This window comes from Cajanus cajan, chromosome 1 (assembly GCF_000230855.2).
Source record: "Cajanus cajan strain Asha chromosome 1, NIPB_CcT2T_4, whole genome shotgun sequence".
Classification (NCBI taxonomy): Eukaryota; Viridiplantae; Streptophyta; class Magnoliopsida; order Fabales; family Fabaceae; genus Cajanus; species Cajanus cajan.
The window spans coordinates 16726373-16748675 of record NC_138517.1 but is presented as its reverse complement, the minus strand read 5'-3'; the positions used below and the strand labels follow the sequence as shown (position 1 = coordinate 16748675).

General features: G+C 34.3%; 1 protein-coding gene across 1 annotated transcript; it reads right to left on the bottom strand.

Moving 5' to 3' along the window:
* Positions 1-3400: 3400 nt before the first annotated feature.
* Positions 3401-5146, bottom strand: LOC109794777 (isoflavone 7-O-glucosyltransferase 1). The gene has a single exon (XM_020354216.2). The coding sequence runs from the start codon at positions 5026-5028 to the stop codon at positions 3637-3639; it is 1392 nt and encodes a 463-aa protein (XP_020209805.2). The 5' UTR covers positions 5029-5146; the 3' UTR covers positions 3401-3636.
* Positions 5147-22303: the final 17157 nt, after the last annotated feature.

Here is a 22303-nt window from a genome sequence, read left to right as displayed (position 1 = left end):
CAAAATAGATCCAAAATTGATCAAAATCGATAAAAAAAAAATATCAAAACGGTTTTGAACTAATTTAATTAAAAAAAATTATTTAAAATTTTATTTATAATATTTTTAATAAAAATAATATTTAAAAAATTATAAATTAGAATAACTTATTTTTAATACTTATTTCATAAATACAATTTAATTATTTATGTTAACTTACACTTTTAAATATCTTTATTTTTATATTTTATATTATATATTTGATATTTTTTTTATTTTAGATATAAATTTATTATTATTAATAGACATTATTATATTTTATTAAATTTAAATTATATTATATATAGTTTAAAATTTTGTATATATATTAAATATTAAGAATCTATAAATAATATTTTATTTTAATTTTTAGTATTATAAAATTATAAAATTATATTTATTTATTATTAATTTTATATTAATAATTATTATTATTTTATTAATACTAATTTGATCAAAATTTAATCACAATTGAACTATTAAAGTTTAAATTATCATCCAAAATAATTTAATGATCGATAGGATTTTGAAAACACTAATATAATTATTCTTTCATATACGGATGCATTTCCTTCTACTAATAATACATATGTATTTAAAAAGCAAAAATTACATATGTGTCTTTTCAACTGCTAAACCATCAATTCGTTCTATATACTAAACAATTACATCTACAGCGAGTAGCCAAAACATTCATGTACTGTATACGTTCGTTCATAACAAAATAATAATGAAAGAGAAAATAAAGAAAATATAACAAAATGAAACAAAAGGAGAATATAAAATATTTTTTTTTTATTTTTACTTTTGTATGAGAAGAGAATAATAGATAAATTTTATTTTATTTAATTAGAAAGAAAAGTGAGAGAAAATATGGTAAATGATTTTATGTATACCCTTTAATATAATAATACATAAACAAGTAGATGCATAAATTAATTATTTCTCCTTTTCACTTTCTCTATTTTTTTAAAGATCGAAATGGTTTTTAAGTTTCGCGCTTTTTTTTTCTTTTATATTTTTCTCATTAGATAAACAATAAAGAAAACTAGTTTTTGTTTTATGTATATTTTTTTAATTTTTTCCTTCAATTAATCAAATAAAAAAGAAATAGCAACAGCTCAATTCCTTTATTAAAATAATGTGACATGCAAAGCTTACATTTTATCGTTGCATGACATGCAAAGCTTACATTTTTGTTTTTGCAGTTCTATTTTATCATTGAAAATATTAAATAGCCAAATTATATTAATTTATTTAACTGTAAAGTCTTATTACATATAGCTAAACTACGTTAATTAAATGACTGATCAGCAAAAAAAAAAAAAAAAAACTACGTTAAATGTTACCAAATGCTTCATATATACAAGTGACTTTTCCCTCTTCACATATTTATCGTCGTAATTTTTTTTTTACAATTTATTGTACAAAAATAATATTTATAAAACTAAATTAGAAACTTATAATATTTAATGATATCAAATAAAAAAAATTATAATAGTTATTAATGAAAGTATATATACTTAACTTTTTACCAAGTTATTTAATTATTCAAAGCTAATAATAGATATTTTTGAACTTTTAATATCTGAAATACTTTTCATTTATTTAATATATTTTAAATTAAATCATAAGAGTGTTGAATTAATAAAAACAAAATTAGTAATTTATTTCATAATGAAGATATAAAAAATTTATTATTTAAATAATATAACTTTATAAATACCGATCACCCATCCATTTGTCACTATTTTCAAGTTCCAACATCCCAGAGGATATATATATATATATATATATATATATATATATATATATATATATATATATATATATATATATATATATATATATATATATATATATATATATATATATATATATATATATATATACACGCTTGAGACACTCTTATTTAAATGTGATATGATTAATTATAATAAATGATAATGTTCTACTCCAAAGTAAACCGTGTGACATTTTAGAATCTTTAAAGGGTAGTACTGGAAAAAAGTACTACTGGAGACAATTTATATATAAAAATAACTACATTAACATCTTTTAAATATTTTTATCATAAAATACACTTTTTTGGAATCAGGATCTTCTACAAGTTCAATTTATGAATCTTGACCTTTAATATATACTTTACTTAGATAAAAAAATATAAAATTAAATTAAATTAAAATGTATGATAGAAGATGAAACTGCACCCAGGGCAGTTTTTTCTCAATTGCAGATGCTTCCTTTCCACTTTTCGTCGGTGTTCAATAGCAAAATATTTATTTTTCACCTACAATGACGGATGCATGCATTGGCTTGTGGGCAGTTCCATCCACTAACTTTTCAGGTTTTGTTTTTTTAATAATATATAATATATTATTTTTAATTAAAATCTAAAAACAGAAAATAAAATTAAAAAGTTATAAAATTAAAACTGAATTTAAGTCTTGCTATAGTTATCTTTGTGTGAGAAGGAAGATTTAAAAACATATTTTAATATGTTATAAAAATTAACAACAAATTACATGTTTTAGAAGAAAAAAAAAGTTGTTATGCATTTAAATTGTAAATCAAGATTAAAAAAAATTATAAACCTCTTTTTAGCTATTTTATATATATATTTTTTATTTTATTTTTACTTTTTTTAATTCTTTTCATATTTTGAGGTTTCCCTCTATCTCTAACATATTTTAAAGTGTAGAAGAGTGAAATTGAAAAAAAAAAATAAGTTTCTTCTTCCATCTCTACTCCTTCTTGTTTGAATAGCTAAACTATACATTAAAAGTAATCTTTGAGGTTAGTGTGTTTAAAGTTATTATTTTTATATTGCTTTATTTGAATTTTTTTTATTTATTTTCAATGAGAAATTTAGTATTTTAATTTTTATTTACTGATTCTATTTTTATGTTTAGAAGAAACATCGTATGTTATGAACATTAGATAATCAACTTGAAAATTATTTCATAAATGTATGTTTTGACAGTGCTTTTTCAAAAATTAGAAGGAATTGTTTATGAAGCTTGTGGAGACAAGAAAACATGTTGTATATTTATTGATGTATTTGCTTTTAGAACTAACTTTGATACTACTAGTGACAACTGCATCAGTTAAAAGAGCTTTCTATACTATGAAAATCATCAAAAATCGGATGCGAAATCGTATGAAAGATGAATAGTTAAATGATTGTTTAGTTACTTATAGAGAGAGATTTTTGATAGTATTGAAAATAAGCAAATCATTCAATATTTTCAAACTATAAAAATTTATAAAAAATAATTATGATATATATTTATCTTTATAAAAATTTTATTTTATATTTTAATAAATTTATGTATTTAAATACTACTTTTACTACTTAAAATTCTTGCATCCGTACTCAATGTTATATATTAGATAACTATATTATATATTAAGAATGACATATAAATTGTACATCAATTGTCTTACTTTACATTCCTGTAAAGTAAGGGAAGGAAAAAAGTAATTTAATTTTTTGAAAAAGAGACAACCTTAATAAGGAAAGTAACGAGTGATCTAAAGCTGAACAGAGAAGAAAAAGAAAACCTACTATTTTGTAATCTTATTCTTAGAGGAGTGTGTCAAAGTGTGGAAATGGAATCAACTTTGTTTCCACAATATAGCCAACTTATCCAATGCAACACGTGAAGTCCCACCTTCTGCTTTTGCTTCTGCAGCACTCATTTTCATCTTGAAAATCCTCTGTCTAATCTCTTTTCCCTTGTCCGAGTCCATGAGCTCCTTAACTCGCTCCCCCAACTCGGTCGAACTCACCACCCCATTTTCATCCTCCTTCACCGCCAAAGCCACCTTCATCTCCTGCACCAGAACCACCCTATTCATCTTCTGCTCCGCGTACAAGGGCCACGCCACCATCGGCACGCCCTCGCACACCGCCTCCAACACCGAGTTCCACCCGCAGTGAGTCACGAACCCCCCCACCGAGTCGTGACTCAGAATCTCCGCCTGTGGGGCCCAGTCCCGCACCACCAAACCCTTCCCCTTGGTCCTCTCCACAAACCCCTCCGGCAGCAACTCGTCCAAACTCGCCGAGTCGCACTCGCTCCTCACAACCCACAGAAACCTCGCCTCGCTCTTCTCCAACCCAAACCCTATCTCTCTCAACTGAGCCCTCGAGAATCTCCCCATGCTCCCGAAGCACAACAACACCACGCTCTGACTCGGTTGCGAGTCAAGCCAACTCATACAACCTTTGTCTTCTTCCCCACACGGTGAAGATATCACAGGTCCGATACAATACAACGGTGGAATATTCTCATCCTCGGTTAACGCTTTGATAGGGTTACCCTCAATGGCTTCGAACGTGTTTACTAGAATCCCAACACTACCCTTCATGGTTTCCCCTATGCTAAGGAACATGTTTAAACTGGGGTTAGAAGGGTCCTTGGCTTCATTAGGAAAATCTTCTGTGGAGAGAGTGGGTAGCCCCGGGATATGAATCTGCATGGGGTTGTCTTTGAAGTTTTTGCTGGATGCGTTTCGGTGAATGGTTGGGAAGAGAAGCAAAACCGCGAGGGTTGAAGCACCAGAAGTGTAGTAGAAGTAAACGGGGACGTTGAGGTTGTGCGTGAGGGTTTGGGGGTCATTGAAGTTCATGAAGTCCATGACGATGGCTTTCAGGTTGGAGGCTTTGGCGAGGGTTCGGAGTGCGACGGCGACGTTTTGCGTGCTGTGGCGGGAGAGTTCGAGGGAGAGGAGGTGAGCGGGGAGGGAGGGCACGTCGGAGGAGGGGAGGGGGCGGAGGGGGATGCGGTGGAAGGTGATGGCGGGGGTGGTGGCGGAGACGGCGGAGATGTAGTGGGCGTTGGAGTCGGCGGCCATGGTGGTGGTGGTGGTGGTGGTGGGAGGGGTGAGGATGAGGATGGTGATGGAGAGGGAAGGGTGGTGGGTGAGGATGAGTTTTCCTAGCTCCACCATGGACACTAGGTGGCCTCTTCCATTGTTAGGGTACAGAACTATGGTGTCTTTCATGTTGGAGATGGAGGAGGAGCTTCTGAAAAATGGAGTTAGTTCTATAAGGAAGATGCTATTGCTACCTCTATTTATGGACACTGAGGGTTACTGTTTTCCCTAGCACTATCAGTCAACTTGCTACACGGTGCACTTATGCATATGGATTATGGGATACGCAAATCAAGAATATGGAATCTAAATTCTGATACTATGTTAAATTTAATCTTAAATTTTTTTTTTTTTAAGTTTTAAATTAATTAACATTAAATAAAATTGTCCACCGGATGTATGCGAGGTATCTTAGCTTATGAAACGGTTTTACAATTAGTTTATTAAATTATAAATTTATGATAGATTAAATATAGTAACTTTTACAATTTAAGTAATTATTACTTATGTTGTTAGTTGGGAAGAGAAAGAGAGAGAAGAGAGAAAATATTCAACTTAATAAATGATTATATATATGGAAAGAAAGATAAAGACATAAAGTGTTGTTGTATAAATTATGGTTTTGGTGTAAAGCAGTTATTTTCATTTATTGAAAGAGAACTATAAGTAATATACTTTTTTTTACCTCATTCTCTTTATAATATATATACTATTAATTTTTTGTTTGACAGCAAATTCTGTATATTATTAATTAAAATTTATTAAAAATTATAAAATTATGAATATAATTTATTCGATAATGAGACTCGTCACATGATTTTGTGACTTAAATAGAGAAAATAAGTCATGAATATATAATATAAAATAATATATATATATATATATATATATGATAAATTAATTAACTTTTATAATATCTAATTTAAGAAGAAGAAGAATAACAGTAATAATAATACTAATAACAACATTAATATTAATAACAATAACAACAACAATAACAACAAAAATAATAATAATAATAATTTGCGACACATTTTATTTGTTATACATATGATTTTGGTTAAAACCCTATTTTGGTCCCTTATAATCTTTTTTTGTTTCAATTTAGTCCCTCATTAATTTTTGGTCTCAATTTGGTCCCAAATTAATTAATTGGTTTCAATTTAGTCCTAAATTAATTAATTGACTTCAATGTGAGACTTTTCGTCCAAATTGCTTTAACGGTGTTAACTTTTGGCCACGTGGACGCCACGTAGATGCATACGTGGCATCCACGTGGATGAGAATTTTTTTGAAAACACCTGGACCCAGAACGGCCCGTTCTGAAATCGGAACGGGCCGTTCTGAGTGCACTTTTGGTGTGTTAATTTTGCATCCGAAACGGCCCGTTCCAAGTGCAAAATTAACACACCCAAAATGCACCAGAACGGCCCGTTCCAGTTTCAGAAAAATTAACACCGTTAAAGCAATTTGGACGGAAAGTCCCACATTGAAACCAATTATTTAATATAGGACTAAATTGAAACCAATTAATTAATTTGGGACCAAATTGAGACCAAAAATTAATGAGGGACTAAATTGAAACAAAAAAAGATTATAAGGGACCAAAATAGGGTTTTAACCTATGATTTTTCATGCTCACAATTATTATTTACAATGATTTATCATATATTATTTACTAATTAAGCACATTTCAATTATCTCATTCAATTAGTACATCCATAATGTACTATCCGTACTGCCATGCCGAGCTCGAGCTCGGTATCACAGCGTGGAATAACCTCGGGCACGCACTGGGAGATCTCGGCCTAAGCGAGATCCGCAATCTAATCAGATCATAACTGATCTCGGAGATCTCGCTCCAGATGAGATCCGCAATCTAATCAGATCATAACTGATCTCGGAGATCTCGCTCAAGATGAGATCCGCAATCTAATCAGATCATAACTGATCTCGGGGATCTCGCTCCAGACGAGATCTACTATCTAATCAGATCATAACAGATCTCAGGCCCAAGGCCCAACACAACCCTAATTCACACAAAGGTACGTGCATTATTTATACGAGACTCATACTCCCACAAACACTAACTTTAGCATCGAAGTCTCTTTTGCAGGTACCACCCCCATCTTGGAACACCAGCGTACCCGTGAAGGAGACTCACCGATCTTACCTGGCGAATCACCTCTACGGCAGATTTTCGGTAAGAACATTTGGCGCCCACCGTGGGGCCGATCAAGACAGCTCTTATCGGCCACCTGTATGGTTTTCACCAGAAGCCACAGCAGACGCGCAACAGACGACCTGGATCACTCAACTACCATGGATAGTGACGCAGCAACGTTGAGGAGGATGATCGACCAGGTTTAACAGATGCGGCAACAACACGCCGCCGACCTTCAAAGCATGCGTGCCAAGCACGAAATTGATCTAGCGGCAATGCGCACCGCTAATGAAGCCGACTTAGCGGCACTACGCGCTGAGAACGAGCGCATTCGTTCCCAACTCCCTCGGCGTCCCTCAGATCAACCCCCTCTGCAGAGTAACCTGAATGAGGACGAAGGACATTCGGTTTCTAAACCCTGAACTACGACCAGAGCACCGACTCCACGACCTGCCACGCATCGATCAAGAAACTACGACCAGAGCACCGACTCCACAACCTGCCACGCATCAGCAGGGCCCCCACTCATGTCACAGAGGGTCAAGAAACTTTTCGCCGTCATCCTTTTGTGGATGGCATCATGGAGACTCCACTCCCCCGCAGATGGAAGCCTCTCCACCTTGATCGCTATGATGGCACGACGGACCCCGATGAACATATTGACTTGTATACAACCCAGGTAAACCTCTACACTAACAATGATGCTATCTTGTGTAGGGTTTTCCCAACCTCGCTCAAAGGGGCCGCACTCAACTAGTATACCCAGCTACCTGCCGAGTCAATTGACAGCTTCGGCACTCTGGTCAGACGATTCACAGCGCAGTATGCAACGAGTCAACCTCACCTCGTAACGTCGGCTGCTCTGGCCAGCCTCAGACAGGGCGACGACGAACCACTACGGACGTTCATGGAACGTTTTGCTGGCATCTCGGTGAAGATTCGCAACTTGAATCCCGAGGTCGCCCTACACGCCATGCTCATGGCACTCAAGCCGGGACCTTTTGTGGACAGCCTGTGTCGCCGAGCTCCCGCTGATATGGACGAACTCCGTGCCCGAGCTGCCAGGTAAATACAGATGGAAGAGCACTCTACTTTTCGTGACCAGGTTCGCAACAAACCACAAGGAAAGCAAGACCAAGGTAGGCCACAAACATTTAAAGTTGGCGACCTTGTTTGGTGGGGTGAGAGAGGCAAGAATAGACCCCTCCGAAGGGAAATTCGGAACTTGGAATGTCACCCACCTCAATATTTATTTCTCTTAACTTGTAAATTCAGGTGACATACTCTTTTTCCTCCTCAGCCTTTTTTCCCACTAAGGAAAAGGGTTTTTGGCCAAGGAAGGTTTTAACGAGGCACACCTCAAAAATAATCAACAAAACAACTCTATTCCCATACATTTTTGGTATTGGCACATTAATCGTGACGACTTGCCGAGGCCGAGTCCGAACCTCGAGATCCCATTTTATTAACCGAGGTCGAGTCTGAACCTCGAGATCACATTTTCTTAACCAAGGTCGAGTTTAAACCTTGTTATGCCGAGGTCGAGTCCGAACCTCGAGATCACATTTTCTTAACCAAGGTCGAGTACGAACCTTGTTATGCCAAGGTCGAGTCCGAACCTTGAGATTACATTTTCTTAACGAAGGTCGAGTACGAACCTTGTTATGCCGAGGTCGAGTCCGAACCTTGAGATTGCATTTTCTTAACCAAGGTCAAGTACGAACCTTGTTATGCCGAGGTCGAGTCCGAACCTCGAGATTGCATTTTCTTAACCAAGGTCGAGTACGAACCTTGTTATGCCGAGGTCAAGTCTGAACCTCGAGATCACATTTTCTTAACCAAGGTCGAGTTCGAACCTTGTTATGCCAAGGTCGAGTCCGAACCTCGAGATTGCATTTTCTTAACCAAGGTCGAGTACGAACCTTGTTATGCCAAGGTCGAGTTTGAACCTTGAGATTACATTTTCTTAACCAAGGTCGAGTACGAACCTTGTTATGCCGAGGTCAAGTCCGAACCTTGAGATTGCATTTTCTTAACCAAGGTCGAGTACAAACCTTGTTTTGCCGAGATCGAGTCCGAACCTCGAGATTGCATTTTCTTAACCAAGGTCGAATTCGAACCTTGTTATGCCGAGGTCGAGTCCGAACCTCGAGATTGCATTTTCTTAACCAAGGTCGAATTCGAACCTTGTTATGCCGAGGTCGAGTCCGAACCTTGAGATTACATTTTCTTAACCAAGGTCGAATTCGAACCTTGTTATGCCGAGGTCGAGTCCGAACCTTGAGATTACATTTTCTTAACCAAGGTCGAGTACAAACCTTATTATGCCAAGGTCGAGTCTGAACCTTGAGATCACATCTACTTAACAAGGTCGAATTTGAACCTTCAAACAACAAATTTGGGAACTCCACAGAAGCCCCTTTGCTCTTACATCACTCGGTGCTTGGGGGGCAAGTGTACTGGCCAACCGAGTTATCGACTTGTCCTTCACCAAACTGCTGACTCGGTCAAAGGTTTACTAGCCTAACCAAGCAGTAAGCTCATTATTGCCGAGCTCCTTAGCTCGACCATGAAACATGGACATCGGAACACCACATCGGCCCAAAAAGGCCACGCCATCAAAACAAATAAAAATACAATCTTGTCGCCGCGCCGCCCACGCGTTATGGGAACGAGGTGACGGCTATGACACATGGCATCTCGACAGGAAGATGTACGCGAAGGGCCACAACCACTTGACGAGCTCGGACTTAACTCCTCGATCTACGGTCTTCGGAGCTCGGGGGGCTAATGTACTATCCGTACTGCCATGCCGAGCTCAAGCTCGGTATCACAGCGTGGAATAACCTCGGGCACGCACTAGGAGATCTCGGCCTAAGCGAGATCCGCAATCTAATCAGATCATAACTGATCTCGAAGATCTCGCTCCAGATGAGATCCGCAATCTAATCAAATCATAACTGATCTCGGAGATCTTGCTCAAGTAAACATAGAATTAAAATAGAATCATCTATTATTAATTATTCTCAATTAGCCCCCCACAGGGTTTGTGAATAAGTAATTGTCTGATAATTAGCAAGGAATATCCGTCTTTCTGCTAAACAGGATGTATTTAACTCATAAATCATTAGATACTTTTTATGTGAGATCCGCAATCTAATAAGATCATAACTGATCTCGGGCATCTCGCTCCAGACGAGATCTACTATCTAATCAGATCATAACAGATCTCAGGCCCAAGGCCCAACACAACCCTAATTCACACAAAGGTACGTGCATTATTTATACGAGACTCATACTCCCACAAACACTAACTTTAGCATCGGAGTCTCTTTTGCAGGTACCACCCCCATCTTGGAACACCAGCGTACCCGTGAAGGAGGCTCACCGATCTTACCTGGCGAATCACCTCTACGGCAGATTTTCGGTAAGAACACATAACATTCATGTTTGTTTCACACTCATCAAGCTTTAGAATTACCAAGTTTCATGGGGTGGCATGCACCCGATAAAATTCGATATACATCTAGTGCAACTCATCTAGAGAGCACTTATAGCTCTCAAGATGATTCCCACCTTGAGATAGCAACAAGGGCTTCCTTAATGCCCTCATGCTCGATGGGCTCTAACCCATGTCCAAGGTGAGTGTCACAAAGACTCGTGACTTCGATAGCATCCAACAAGGGATATCCCATGTTCAACACAAATCAAACACAGAGCACACTTTCTCTCGACCAGAACGAGTCCAACCCTTGCATACTATAATTCAATCGGTAAAACACTCTAATTTACTTATACAATACATCCATAAAGCACAAAGTTCATATAATTACATATTTTTATTAACTACTCACATTAACCATTCAACCATGTGCACCAGGCGCGGATGTGACATTCAATTATATGTTGTTATATGCTGAAATATGTTTTGAAATTATGATAAATGTTTATATGTGCTGAGCTGAGCTGTTATTGATGAATATTGCTGAGTTGATTTATAATATTGTTGTGTTGTGAGTTGTTAATGCTGATATCTGATGTATAACCTGTGCTTTATAATGTTGAGCTGTGTTGTATGCTGATATATGTTGTTATTGTTGTGCTATGCTGCATGTTGATATAAACTGTTGTAGGCTGAAAGGCTGAGCTGTTGTAGGCCGTAAAGATGAGCTGTTGTAGGCTAAAAGGCTGAGCTGTTGTAGGCCGAAAAGCTGAGCTGTTGAAGGCTATAAGACTGAGCTATTGTAGGCCGAAAGGCTGAGCTGTTGTAGGCCGTAAGGCTGAGCTGTTGTAGGTCGTAAGGCTGTGCTGTTGTAGGCCGTAAGACTGAGCTGTTGTAGGCTGAAAGGCTGAGCTATTGTAGGAGATCTCTGAGCTGATATGCGTGATGACGCATTGTGTGATTACTGTTGTTATTGCTGAATGAGATGAGATGTATGCTATGATGTATTGTATGTTGATGTTGCTGAACTAGTTGATATGTTGATAGCTGTAGCTGATTATAATTCTTGAAATTATATGTTTATATGCTGATTTCTTTTCAGTAGCTTACCCTTTGTTGTTTCCATGTGGTTTGGACTGCAATGATCATACTATGTATGGGAGCAGAGCAGGGTTAGCTTGGTGTCTCGAGGCGGTTCTGTGGCTGATTGTGGATGTATTTTTGATGTTTTGTTGTTTTGATCACTTAGTGTAACATTGCTGGATGTATTTTGTATATTCGTACTCTGATTTTTATTTAAGCCCCAGACTAGACCTTGTGCATATATTTTAGCTGCTTATATATATGCATGCTCTTGCCTGTGTGGTGTTGTGGTGTTGTGAGCAGTGTGACAGCCAGGCGGGTCGTTACAGTTTCAAGTACATATTATTGATACTATATGATCTCACAAATTTTGGTGTCTTTATAACCCATGTCAAGGAGTGTCTCCAAAATACTAAGACACATCATCGACCATAAAATTGTCGATCTAACAATGGATGTGGCATCTTCACAGCACACATAGTAGAGTGTCATCCAAATACCAAGACACAATTTTTAGGTCAACATTTTGAAGACTTAGACAATACACAATCCTCGATGCTCTAAGTACATAAGCACAAAGAGTCTCGTAGTGAAGGGCACTTTAACAATCTCTTTGTGGATTAGATTCGTGATGACTAGTATGTCAACCCATACAGTACACCCACAAATTGTGACTTCTTCATGACACACATTGTAGAGTGTATCCTACATGTTGAGATACTGTGTTGTTGATTATGAAATCTTTAGCCGACTCTTGGATATTGCACCTTCACAACATACATTGCAAAATGTCCCCAAAATGTTGAGACACAATATTGAGTCAATGGTGTAGCGACTTGAACCCTACATGTTTAAATTTTGATATGATTTTAATTTTTCATTAATATTGCAGTAATAAAAGCATTAAATTAATTAATTAACAAGATTTTAGCACGTTATTAAATGTCAAGTCTATCTTACTTATTATTTGGTCTAAAGACCTTCGACGTCTTCAAGTCTATTTATCTCGTTGATGAGACAAATTTATATCAGGCAAAACCTTATTAATATATTATGTCAAAGATTCTAAACTACTTTATTTAGTGAATTAACATTTTGATGATCCACTAAAATATAAAATAAAATAAGTTATTAAGAAAACTAAAATTTCAAATATAGAAACAATTATTTTAACATTTTAATGAAATCTAAAAAAAATTATAAAACCTTACACCGTTAATTATTTAAAATAGATTATCACCTTATTGTATGACAACTATGTTCATTAATCAACGTTTCTATAAATTGATTCCCATCTTCACATATTACACTGTCAAGAGATAGTGATGAGTGATGACCACAATATGATTGCCCATTTAATGTACATTTTGATTCTATCTGAACTGAAAACATGTGTAACATCATAGAAGACTAACACGACACCGTAAAATTGACAATTACAAACAATATATAAACACTCATATATTTACATATACCTCAAATACTCATTTGACACTTTTTTTTTTCTTCTATGATCTCCCTTTTCATCAAATGATATAAAATAAATTTTTCTCTTAAAGTGTCTAATAACATAAAGATGTATATGCATTTTTATCCTATTGAATATAAGCAAAAATAATTTAAGTTAATTTAAGCCTACATAATCGAGCAATATGTTTACCGTGCCAAACTGGATCTAAAAGTAACATTTCGACCGTGTATACGACGATTTGTCTAATTTAATACCTCTACTCACATCATAGGGATCAGCATGATTTTAAGTCTATGAAAAAGATGTACCAAGAAATTTAGACTCAAGAAAAATATTCTCCTAACATTTTGTATAAAATAGTTTAATTAATAAATAAAATCAACTTAGTGGTGAATTTTGAAACTAAGTTATCCATTAAAATGTTATTAAATAGTATAATGATGAATGTAATTTATACCAGTATAATAAAGTGATCACTTTATATAGATGCATGTACATGTGTACAGATATGCTAACATATGTAAAACTCTCTTTTTATGTGTACAGGTATACTAAATTGTTAAGGTGTAAAATTTTATTAGGAAGTCCATTTCTAATAAAATAAAATAAAAAAAGGGTTCTACTACTTTATATTTTATATAATTCTACGTAAAAGTATATTACTCATTATATGGTTCAACTAAACTTCACGGCAGTGCTCTCTATTAAAAGTTTCCGTGACTTCAGTGGCGGGAAGACATAAGGGGAAGATAGTATTTGTCATTTTTTTGTGACATTAATTCATGACCAATCGAGTCATCTTGTCTTGACTCTTGAAGATCATATGCTGGTTAAATGGGATTGATATTGAACTTAAATTAATTTGAATTATTAAATTTTATAATAGAAATATGTTTTTTTTTCGGACATATAATTTTACAATATTTCAAAAGTTAACAATTAAGAAGTAATTTACGATCACGGATGTGACTTATGATAACCGATTGACCATTATATGTTTTACATTTTAAAATAATAAGAACTAATTTCTTAAAATTAAAACAGACATGAAGGCAGTCCAGCCAATACCTCTGCTTAAGTAGTAAAAGTGTTAGCATGTGTCACAATTAAAATTAAAATAAAAATTATAATCAATAATAACTATCATATACATTATTTAAATGACACATGACAATGGTGAACTAAGCACAATTTAAAAAATTAAAAAATTAATTAGATTCTAAGTTTAAATTAAAAGTGAAACAATGGTAAATTTAATAACACTAAACACGGATGACAAGTAAATACAACCTTGTGGGTACATCAATTTTGACACAACTTTGATATCGAAAATATGTTTTAATTTTACCCAAAGTCGGTTTTAAGTGCGAGTTTTTTTCCAACTTGTAAAAGTGGATTCGAAATGAAACTACCTAACCATTTCCAAACTTGCACTTGTTTTGCTGCATTTTTTTATTGACAATTTCTCTATTATTTTGATCTCTCTATTTATATATAATATATAATCTTAGAATCTTATACATATTATAACGACTTGTTGTAGTTGTCACACCATGTGAAATCACTACTATCATAACGAAAACTAAATTACTAGAATGTACAAGATTAAGGGAAGAAACATAACATACATATATATAACATGAGTATATAAGTAAAACAACCAAATTGATATAAACAAGATATATACATGTAATTAGTCATCCCAAATAATCTTACGTCCAAGTGTCGGTCAAGCACACCTATACAAGACACATTAGTACTAGTACTGCCATCAAAAGGGATCAAAACGTCTGTCTGTAACAGCTCCTCAAAGCCTAGCCTTTATATACTTTTATACAACGTATGATCATCATAGTCCAAAACACCATAGAAATAGAAAAAGGTAAGTTAGAGTTCAAAAATATGTACATATAGAAAGCAAGTCTATAATATACAACATCACATCATATATCATACATGAAAGCTAACACACCTGAAGCAACCATGCACCTCATCCAATCATGACCCACAAAACATATCAACAATGCACGTGAACACACCTCAACATACATCATGTGCAAACATATCAGCCAATGCATCGTCATGTATTCACCTATGAAGATCTCCTAACAACATGAGCATTCTAAGTGATTTTCACCCTACTAAACCAACCCAATCATTTTCACACCTGAAGTGTTGGCTCAATCACAACAAAATGGGATACCAATCCCTCCTCTGATTTCTTGGGTCTCACCATTTACACTAGGAAAGTTTGGTTCCACTATCAGGAGTCGTACAACTGGGTATATGCTTACCATGATCTTGACGCATTACCAACTCATATATGAAATTCACCTATTGATTATCCTCAAGGAACAACGTAACCTTTCCAAATACTTGGTTAAGAGTTGTAGCCCTCTACCTCATACGTTACTCAACCATTAACTATGGACTTGGAGGAGACTCAACACACCTCAACCTACTCCAAGAGAAACACCTACTCAAGGATGGTTTTCCAAATAATGGCCTAACCAAGCACCACTCCAAGATACCCTATGTGGGATCTTCAATTTTCAAAATAATTTTCTCTTCTCAAGTCCTAAGTCAACCATCATGCTTTAATGCCACACTGCATTCTCAACATCTATACCTCACCATGTATCTACTATATACATCACATCCAATCAATGCATATAGAGATCAATAACATCAATCATGTATAGCGTACCAATGCTTAACACCTCAACCAAGAATAGCATACCAATGCTTAGCAATTCATACAATAATAGCATATCAATGTCCCATAGTTCATTCAAACATAGCATACCAATCATATAGAGCATACCAATGCTGATCATTACCATTTCAATTACACAAAGATAACATTCCAATGCTCATTATCATTCCAACTACACAAAGATAGTATACCAATCATACACAACACATCAATACTCATCACCATTTTAACAACACAAAGATAGCATACCAATCATTTAGAGCATATCAATGTTCATCATCATTTCAACTACACAAAGATAGCATACCAATCATAAAGAGTATATCAATGCTCATCACTATTTCAACTAAACAAAGATAGCATACCAATGTTTATTATTATCATCCTACATCACACACCATGCAATAAAAACAAGTATTCTATTCATATTCACCAAATTCACCTATCATACATGTATCAACATACATCTTAGCAAAATCACTTATCCTACAATGACAACCTTCACATAAAATAACACATAGGGAATTTTACTACACCTATCGTGGTCATACTTATCTCATATGAAAGACAAGAAGATTTTCTAAAAATTTCATGAAGAACTCATGTTCTAATTCCCTCATCTACCATGCTAAAAATTGTAAAACCACAACAATTTTCCTAAATATTAACAGCTTGATCTTTACTCACTAAAAAGGTCATAAGTGGAGTTCTAGACCTCCTTTTTGGGTGATTCCAACATCATTGGAAAGATAAGATCCAACGCTAGAACTTTTATGAAGACCTCAAGACCAAATTCAGTCATCTACCCTCGGCACTGCAGCATTCAATTCAGCACTCCAACGTTGGATTTCTGCCAGTTTCGTTTCTCCTAGGGTTGTAGCCCTCAACTCAGCGTTGCAGTATTGGATCTTTGCCAATTTCATTTTCTCCTAGGGCTGCAGTGCTCAACTCAATGTTGCAGCACTGGATCTCTGCCACCTTGTTTTCTCTTACAGCGGCAGCACTCCACCAACGTTGTAGTGCTGAGTGTAGAATTTTCTACACTTTCATGGCTTCCTCCCTTTTTTCCTCACCTACATTTCAACAAATTTCTCCCTAAACATGACTTGCACTCCTAATCTCTACCAGATTTGTTTAGGAAACCCAGAAACCATAGAAATTTCAACATGCATGCATCAAAGGTCAAAGAAAATCATCAATATTCAACCTTCCATCAAGAAAACCAAACCTTCAATTTTTTTCAACATGCAATCAATTTGAATTCCTTTTTCCCCAGCTCATATTTTTAGAAATCCTACCAATTTTAAGTCTCATTTCATTCAACAGCCCCACATATTAACAAAAACCCAAGATTTTTAGCTTCCCTTACCTTGATTCCGAATTCTCCGAGGAAGAAGAAGAATAAGAGAAACTTTGAAGTAGAAAAGGAGAAGGAGAAGATGATCCTACACTTGAAGTTCCCCAACCCTGGAGCTTGGACTTCCTCACCCCTTCTAGTGATCAATTGTAAAAAATGGTAAGGAAGGAATACTTAAGTGAAAAATGAAAGGGAGAAGAGAAAAGGAAAAGAAAGAAGGAACTCTATCTTTTTGAGTGATATCTTACAATTATCGTAAGGATATGATTTAGTAACAATTTTTTTATATTTTATTTTTAATTTAAATTTATATTATTTATTTTTCACAATAAAAAAAAACTTAAAATTGTTACCTACTTTAAAATCTTAATATTTTATTTTATAATTACATTTTCTTAAAATTTCTCAAAAATAAATATATATAAAAATACTAAATATCTCTTTCTATCTTACTTCTACTAGTAATATATAAAGAAATTACTTCATTTAGTGTTCTATTGTATTTCAACTTTTTCCCACCAACATATATCTCAAAGATAAAATAGGAAATAATGTATAAAAAGATTAACTTCTTATCCTATTAACAATAATTACTCACTTATTTAATTTTCTTTTAGTAAAGACACAAACCGTTATTTTCCCAACTAGTATATAAGAATTAATATTTTATTTCTATACTTTCACTTTATACACTTATTAAAATATAAATTATTCATTTGAATATATATAACAATATATAAAGGACCTTTTAGTGTCCACTTTTTTTTTTTGTTTAGAAATTTATATATCTCTATTATATTTCAATTTCCTTTTCACCAACATAGCTCTCGAAGATAAAATAGGAAAAATAATGTATACAAAAAATTAATCGCCTATTATTAATAAAAATGATAAATTATATTTTTATTTCTTTATTTATTTTTAAGATTTAATTTGATTTCACTATTTTTAAATATTCAATTTAATCTTTTATTTTTTTTTTATAAAAAAATGTTTAACATTATCCTTTCGTCCAAATTAACATTAATGATAATGAAATCAAATGGAATGAAAATATTAAACATTGTTTGAAAATTTGAGGACCAAATTAAATCATTTAAAAATAGTGAGAACAAATTGAACATTCAATAAATAAATGGACTAAATTTTACAAAAAATTATCTAGCATTTTTTTGTCTAGATAAATTTAAATTTTATTTTACCTATTTGATAATCTCTTTTATTAGATATCTCTTTTATTTTGTGATCATTTTTTTTTAATTCCAATTTACTCAATTTTTTGTCATTTGTAATGATTCACTATGGTCACTACACTTAATGGATCAACCACTAGCAATGGAAACAACTAATTACCTAGGATTAATATAATCACAATACCTGGATATATGCATCATAATATATATATATATATATATATATATATATATATATATATATATATATAATATAAATGTACACCAACTAAAAAAATAATAATTATACAAGTATATAAGTAATTATATGCCCTACTTCAATGAAAAATATGATCATCGTAATCCAACCACTAGAAAACATGTAAGGGTAAGTTAATGTACAAAAGAGTAATCATACAACAAGTATAGAAGTAACACAAACCATACAATAAAATTCAAACTATTTATAACTTAGCATCACGACGAATCACCTCAACATGAAATCAAACAAGTTTGAAAGATAAGCAACTCAATCATATCAAACTCACACAACAACCATGCCATCCAACATATAAATTCACATAGCATATGAACAATCACCAAAAACAAGACATTATATGAATACACCTCAACTAATGTATTATCACGCATTCATCTACGAAGATCTCCTACAACAAGGTGAGTAATTTAAGTGGTTTGATCCTACCTTTACACTTGCTAGATCAATAGCCAATTGGGATACCAATCTCTACAACATGATTTCTCAGATATCACCACTTAAATTAGAAAATTTCAATACCACCGTCAAGTATAACATAGCTTGGGTATGAGCGTACTATGGCGCCTTTAGCATGCATTAACAAACTCACCTATGGATTTAGCTCGCTAACTATTCTCGCGATACTACACCACTCCAATAATCATTTAATGATTTTATTCCTCAACTTCATACCTTACTCGATTGGTCACTTTATACATGTATGCCTCAACATTGTTCACATATAGATCAACATTGGTCACTTGTTTTCAATATAATTTGATACAAGCCTTATACTATTGTCACTTATTGTTGGTATGTCTCAACATAACCCAAATACCGCATCAATTAGGGTCCTAGAGGAGACTCAACTATCCTCTTCAAGATTTAACTCCTTAGTAAAGGTTTTCGACAACTGGGCTCATAGAGTACCACACCAATATTTGACAATGGGATATCCAACTTCTGAAAATACCCTCTCCTTTGACCCTAAGTTAATCAACAAAACACACCCCAATGCCTAAATTCCTTAAGCATTCTTAACATCATTGCCTCAATAATTGAACAATCATCCAACATGTCATAACTAAATTCTTGAAGAATTCTTAACATCACAACAATTCAACAATCATCCAACATATCATGCCTAAATATCTAAAGTATTCTCAACATCATGCCTCAACAGTTCAACAATTATAAACATATATATATTTATATATATATATATATATATATATTTATATATATCATCTCATGTCAATATATATAAATCATCAACGTCTATCATCAAACATGCAATAGATTCATCTAACTTATTCATGTTCACCATATATTCATGCAAGCATCAAGTGTTCACAAGGCAGTCTGCACTCAACGCCACACACCTTGTGCCTGATGCCATTGAGGTTAGGAGTACTCCACCTTGTCCATGTTTGATGCCATGGATTCCAAAAATTCAAAGAAAAACTCAAATGATGGAGAAGGAGAACTAGGAATGAAAGGCATGACTTCCAAGGGGGATAAGCAAAAGTGTTGAACCTAACACAAGGAGGAAATCCCTAATAAAAGTTCTTAAGGAGAAGTTTCTCAAAGAGAAAGAACTAGGACTTTTGAAGGAAAGAAACTCAATGTATTAATCTTACAAATGTCAAATATGGTTCAAACTATACAAGGTGCAACCTATATATAGGATTTGCTAGTTTGTGGTGGAAACTAAGCTAACCTAGGTTAAAAAAATAACCTAAGTTAGGTTAACTTGAACTCAAGACTACTAACCTTAGTCTAATGTTATCATTCGGCCAAGCTAGCTTCAAGTGTCACTATCTTAGACCTAGAATGGAAAATGAGAGCTTGCCATATGCCAAGGCAAGGAAAGTGTGTCTCATGTCACCATCCTAGATCTAGAAGAGTCAATGGGAGGTTGTCATGTGGCAAGGTGTGACTAGACAAGGCCAAGTGACATCTTGGATCCTTGAATGGCCTAGGAGACATCTTGTCCCCTCCTTGGTTGGACTTTCACTTTCGCCTATACAATGCAAGTGGACATCCCATATGGACCAAGGGAGGATGCTCTTAGGCCATTTCAAGCCCAATAAGTTCAACTAGCCTTTTTCTAGTTACACCCCTTCTAAAATATTATTTACACCCCAAAAATTAAAAATATAAGGAAATACATTCTTATATTCCTTGACTCATAAATACACGGTCAAAATAAAGAAAAAAATTATAAGGAAAAATATACATAAAGAAGAGAAAATAGGCTACAAAAGGACCCAAAGCTCAATAAGACCTTGGGCCTTTTCCCTTCAAATCTAGCCCACTTCTTTTGACTCCTCTAAGATTTTGCTTCTAGGTATGATGTCATAACCTCATATACCTTTTCCTAAGGGTTAAACTGGATCTCTACCCAAAGACACTCTCTAAATACCTAAAAAGTCCCCAAGAGTTCCTTAACTCTTAGAGTCTCTCAACAACATACCTCAAAACATGACAATACGACACAAAATTATTGGTAAAAGCACAATAATTTAAGAAAAATGTCTAGTGTTACAATTCTCCCTAACAATACAAATTTTCATCCCCGAAAATAGACTTACTTGGAAAAAGCCATGGATATTGATCTTAGAACTACTCCTTAACCTCCCACAACACCTTCACCAAACCAAAGGATTTACCCCTCAACTCCTCTAGCTTGTGATCAACCATAACAATTAGTCTCTTCTCATAAGTCAGGTTCTCTCTAACTTATACCTCATCCATCTCCATTACATGACTCGGGTCATGAACATACTTCCTCAATTGAGAGACTTGGAATACATCACGTTTGTTGAACAAAAATGGTTGCAACACCAATTGATGAAACCACCAGACCCACATGATAAAGGATTTGGTAAGGACTAATGAACCTCAATGTCAACTTCTTGGACCTTATTGCCCTTCCCACTCTCACAATGGGTCACCTTTAGAAACACATGTTCCTCTTCTTCAAACTCCAAAGGTTTTCTCCTCCTATCAACAGGATTTTTGTCTACTTTAGGCAGTCCTCATTCTCTCTTGAATCATCTTCACCTTTTCTGTAGTTTGTTAAGTCAGACGAAGTAATTCCTAGTAAGGTTTTGAATGAGACAAATATAATATATGTTGTTATTTCTAACAAGAGTGTTAGTGTTTCATAAAAACATAAGTACAGGCAAGTTGAAGAATAGAGAATGTGTGCATATGCCAAGATAAAGGAAGAAAAGCTTCAAGCTAGACGAAAAGACAACAAATACAAGATGAAGCGTACTATCAGTTGAAGTCTTGAAGTATCAAATACAACATAAAGACTAGAAGAAGCAAAGTCATATGATAGATGAAAACCCACATGTGTGTCAGAAGATGAATAATCAAACATTAGACGAAGGTGTGTCAAGGACAACCTAGAGCACAACACAAAAACTCAGATGAAGAATTGGTCAAAATCAGAAGAAAGTCAACTACACATCAGACGAAGGACAACACAGACTGAAAATCATTCCAGACGAAAACAAAGTATGTCCATTCACAATGTTGACCAAAACAAAAGAAGTCCAAGCATCAATGTCAAATGCTCAGATGAAGGTCAAGAATTGAGACGCATAGGACTAACAAAGACAGATGAAGACTGCCACGCAAGCACTTAAAGAATCAAGTCTCAAAGGACTACTCAGGCATCATCTACGATCAAATGAAAGCTCTCAACATAATCGCGTGATTAAAGGAAG

Excerpts from the sequence above, each read along its gene's own strand:
- LOC109794777 (XM_020354216.2), bottom strand. The coding sequence starts at position 5,028 with ATGAAAGACACCATAGTTCTGTACCCTAACAATGGAAGAGGCCACCTA.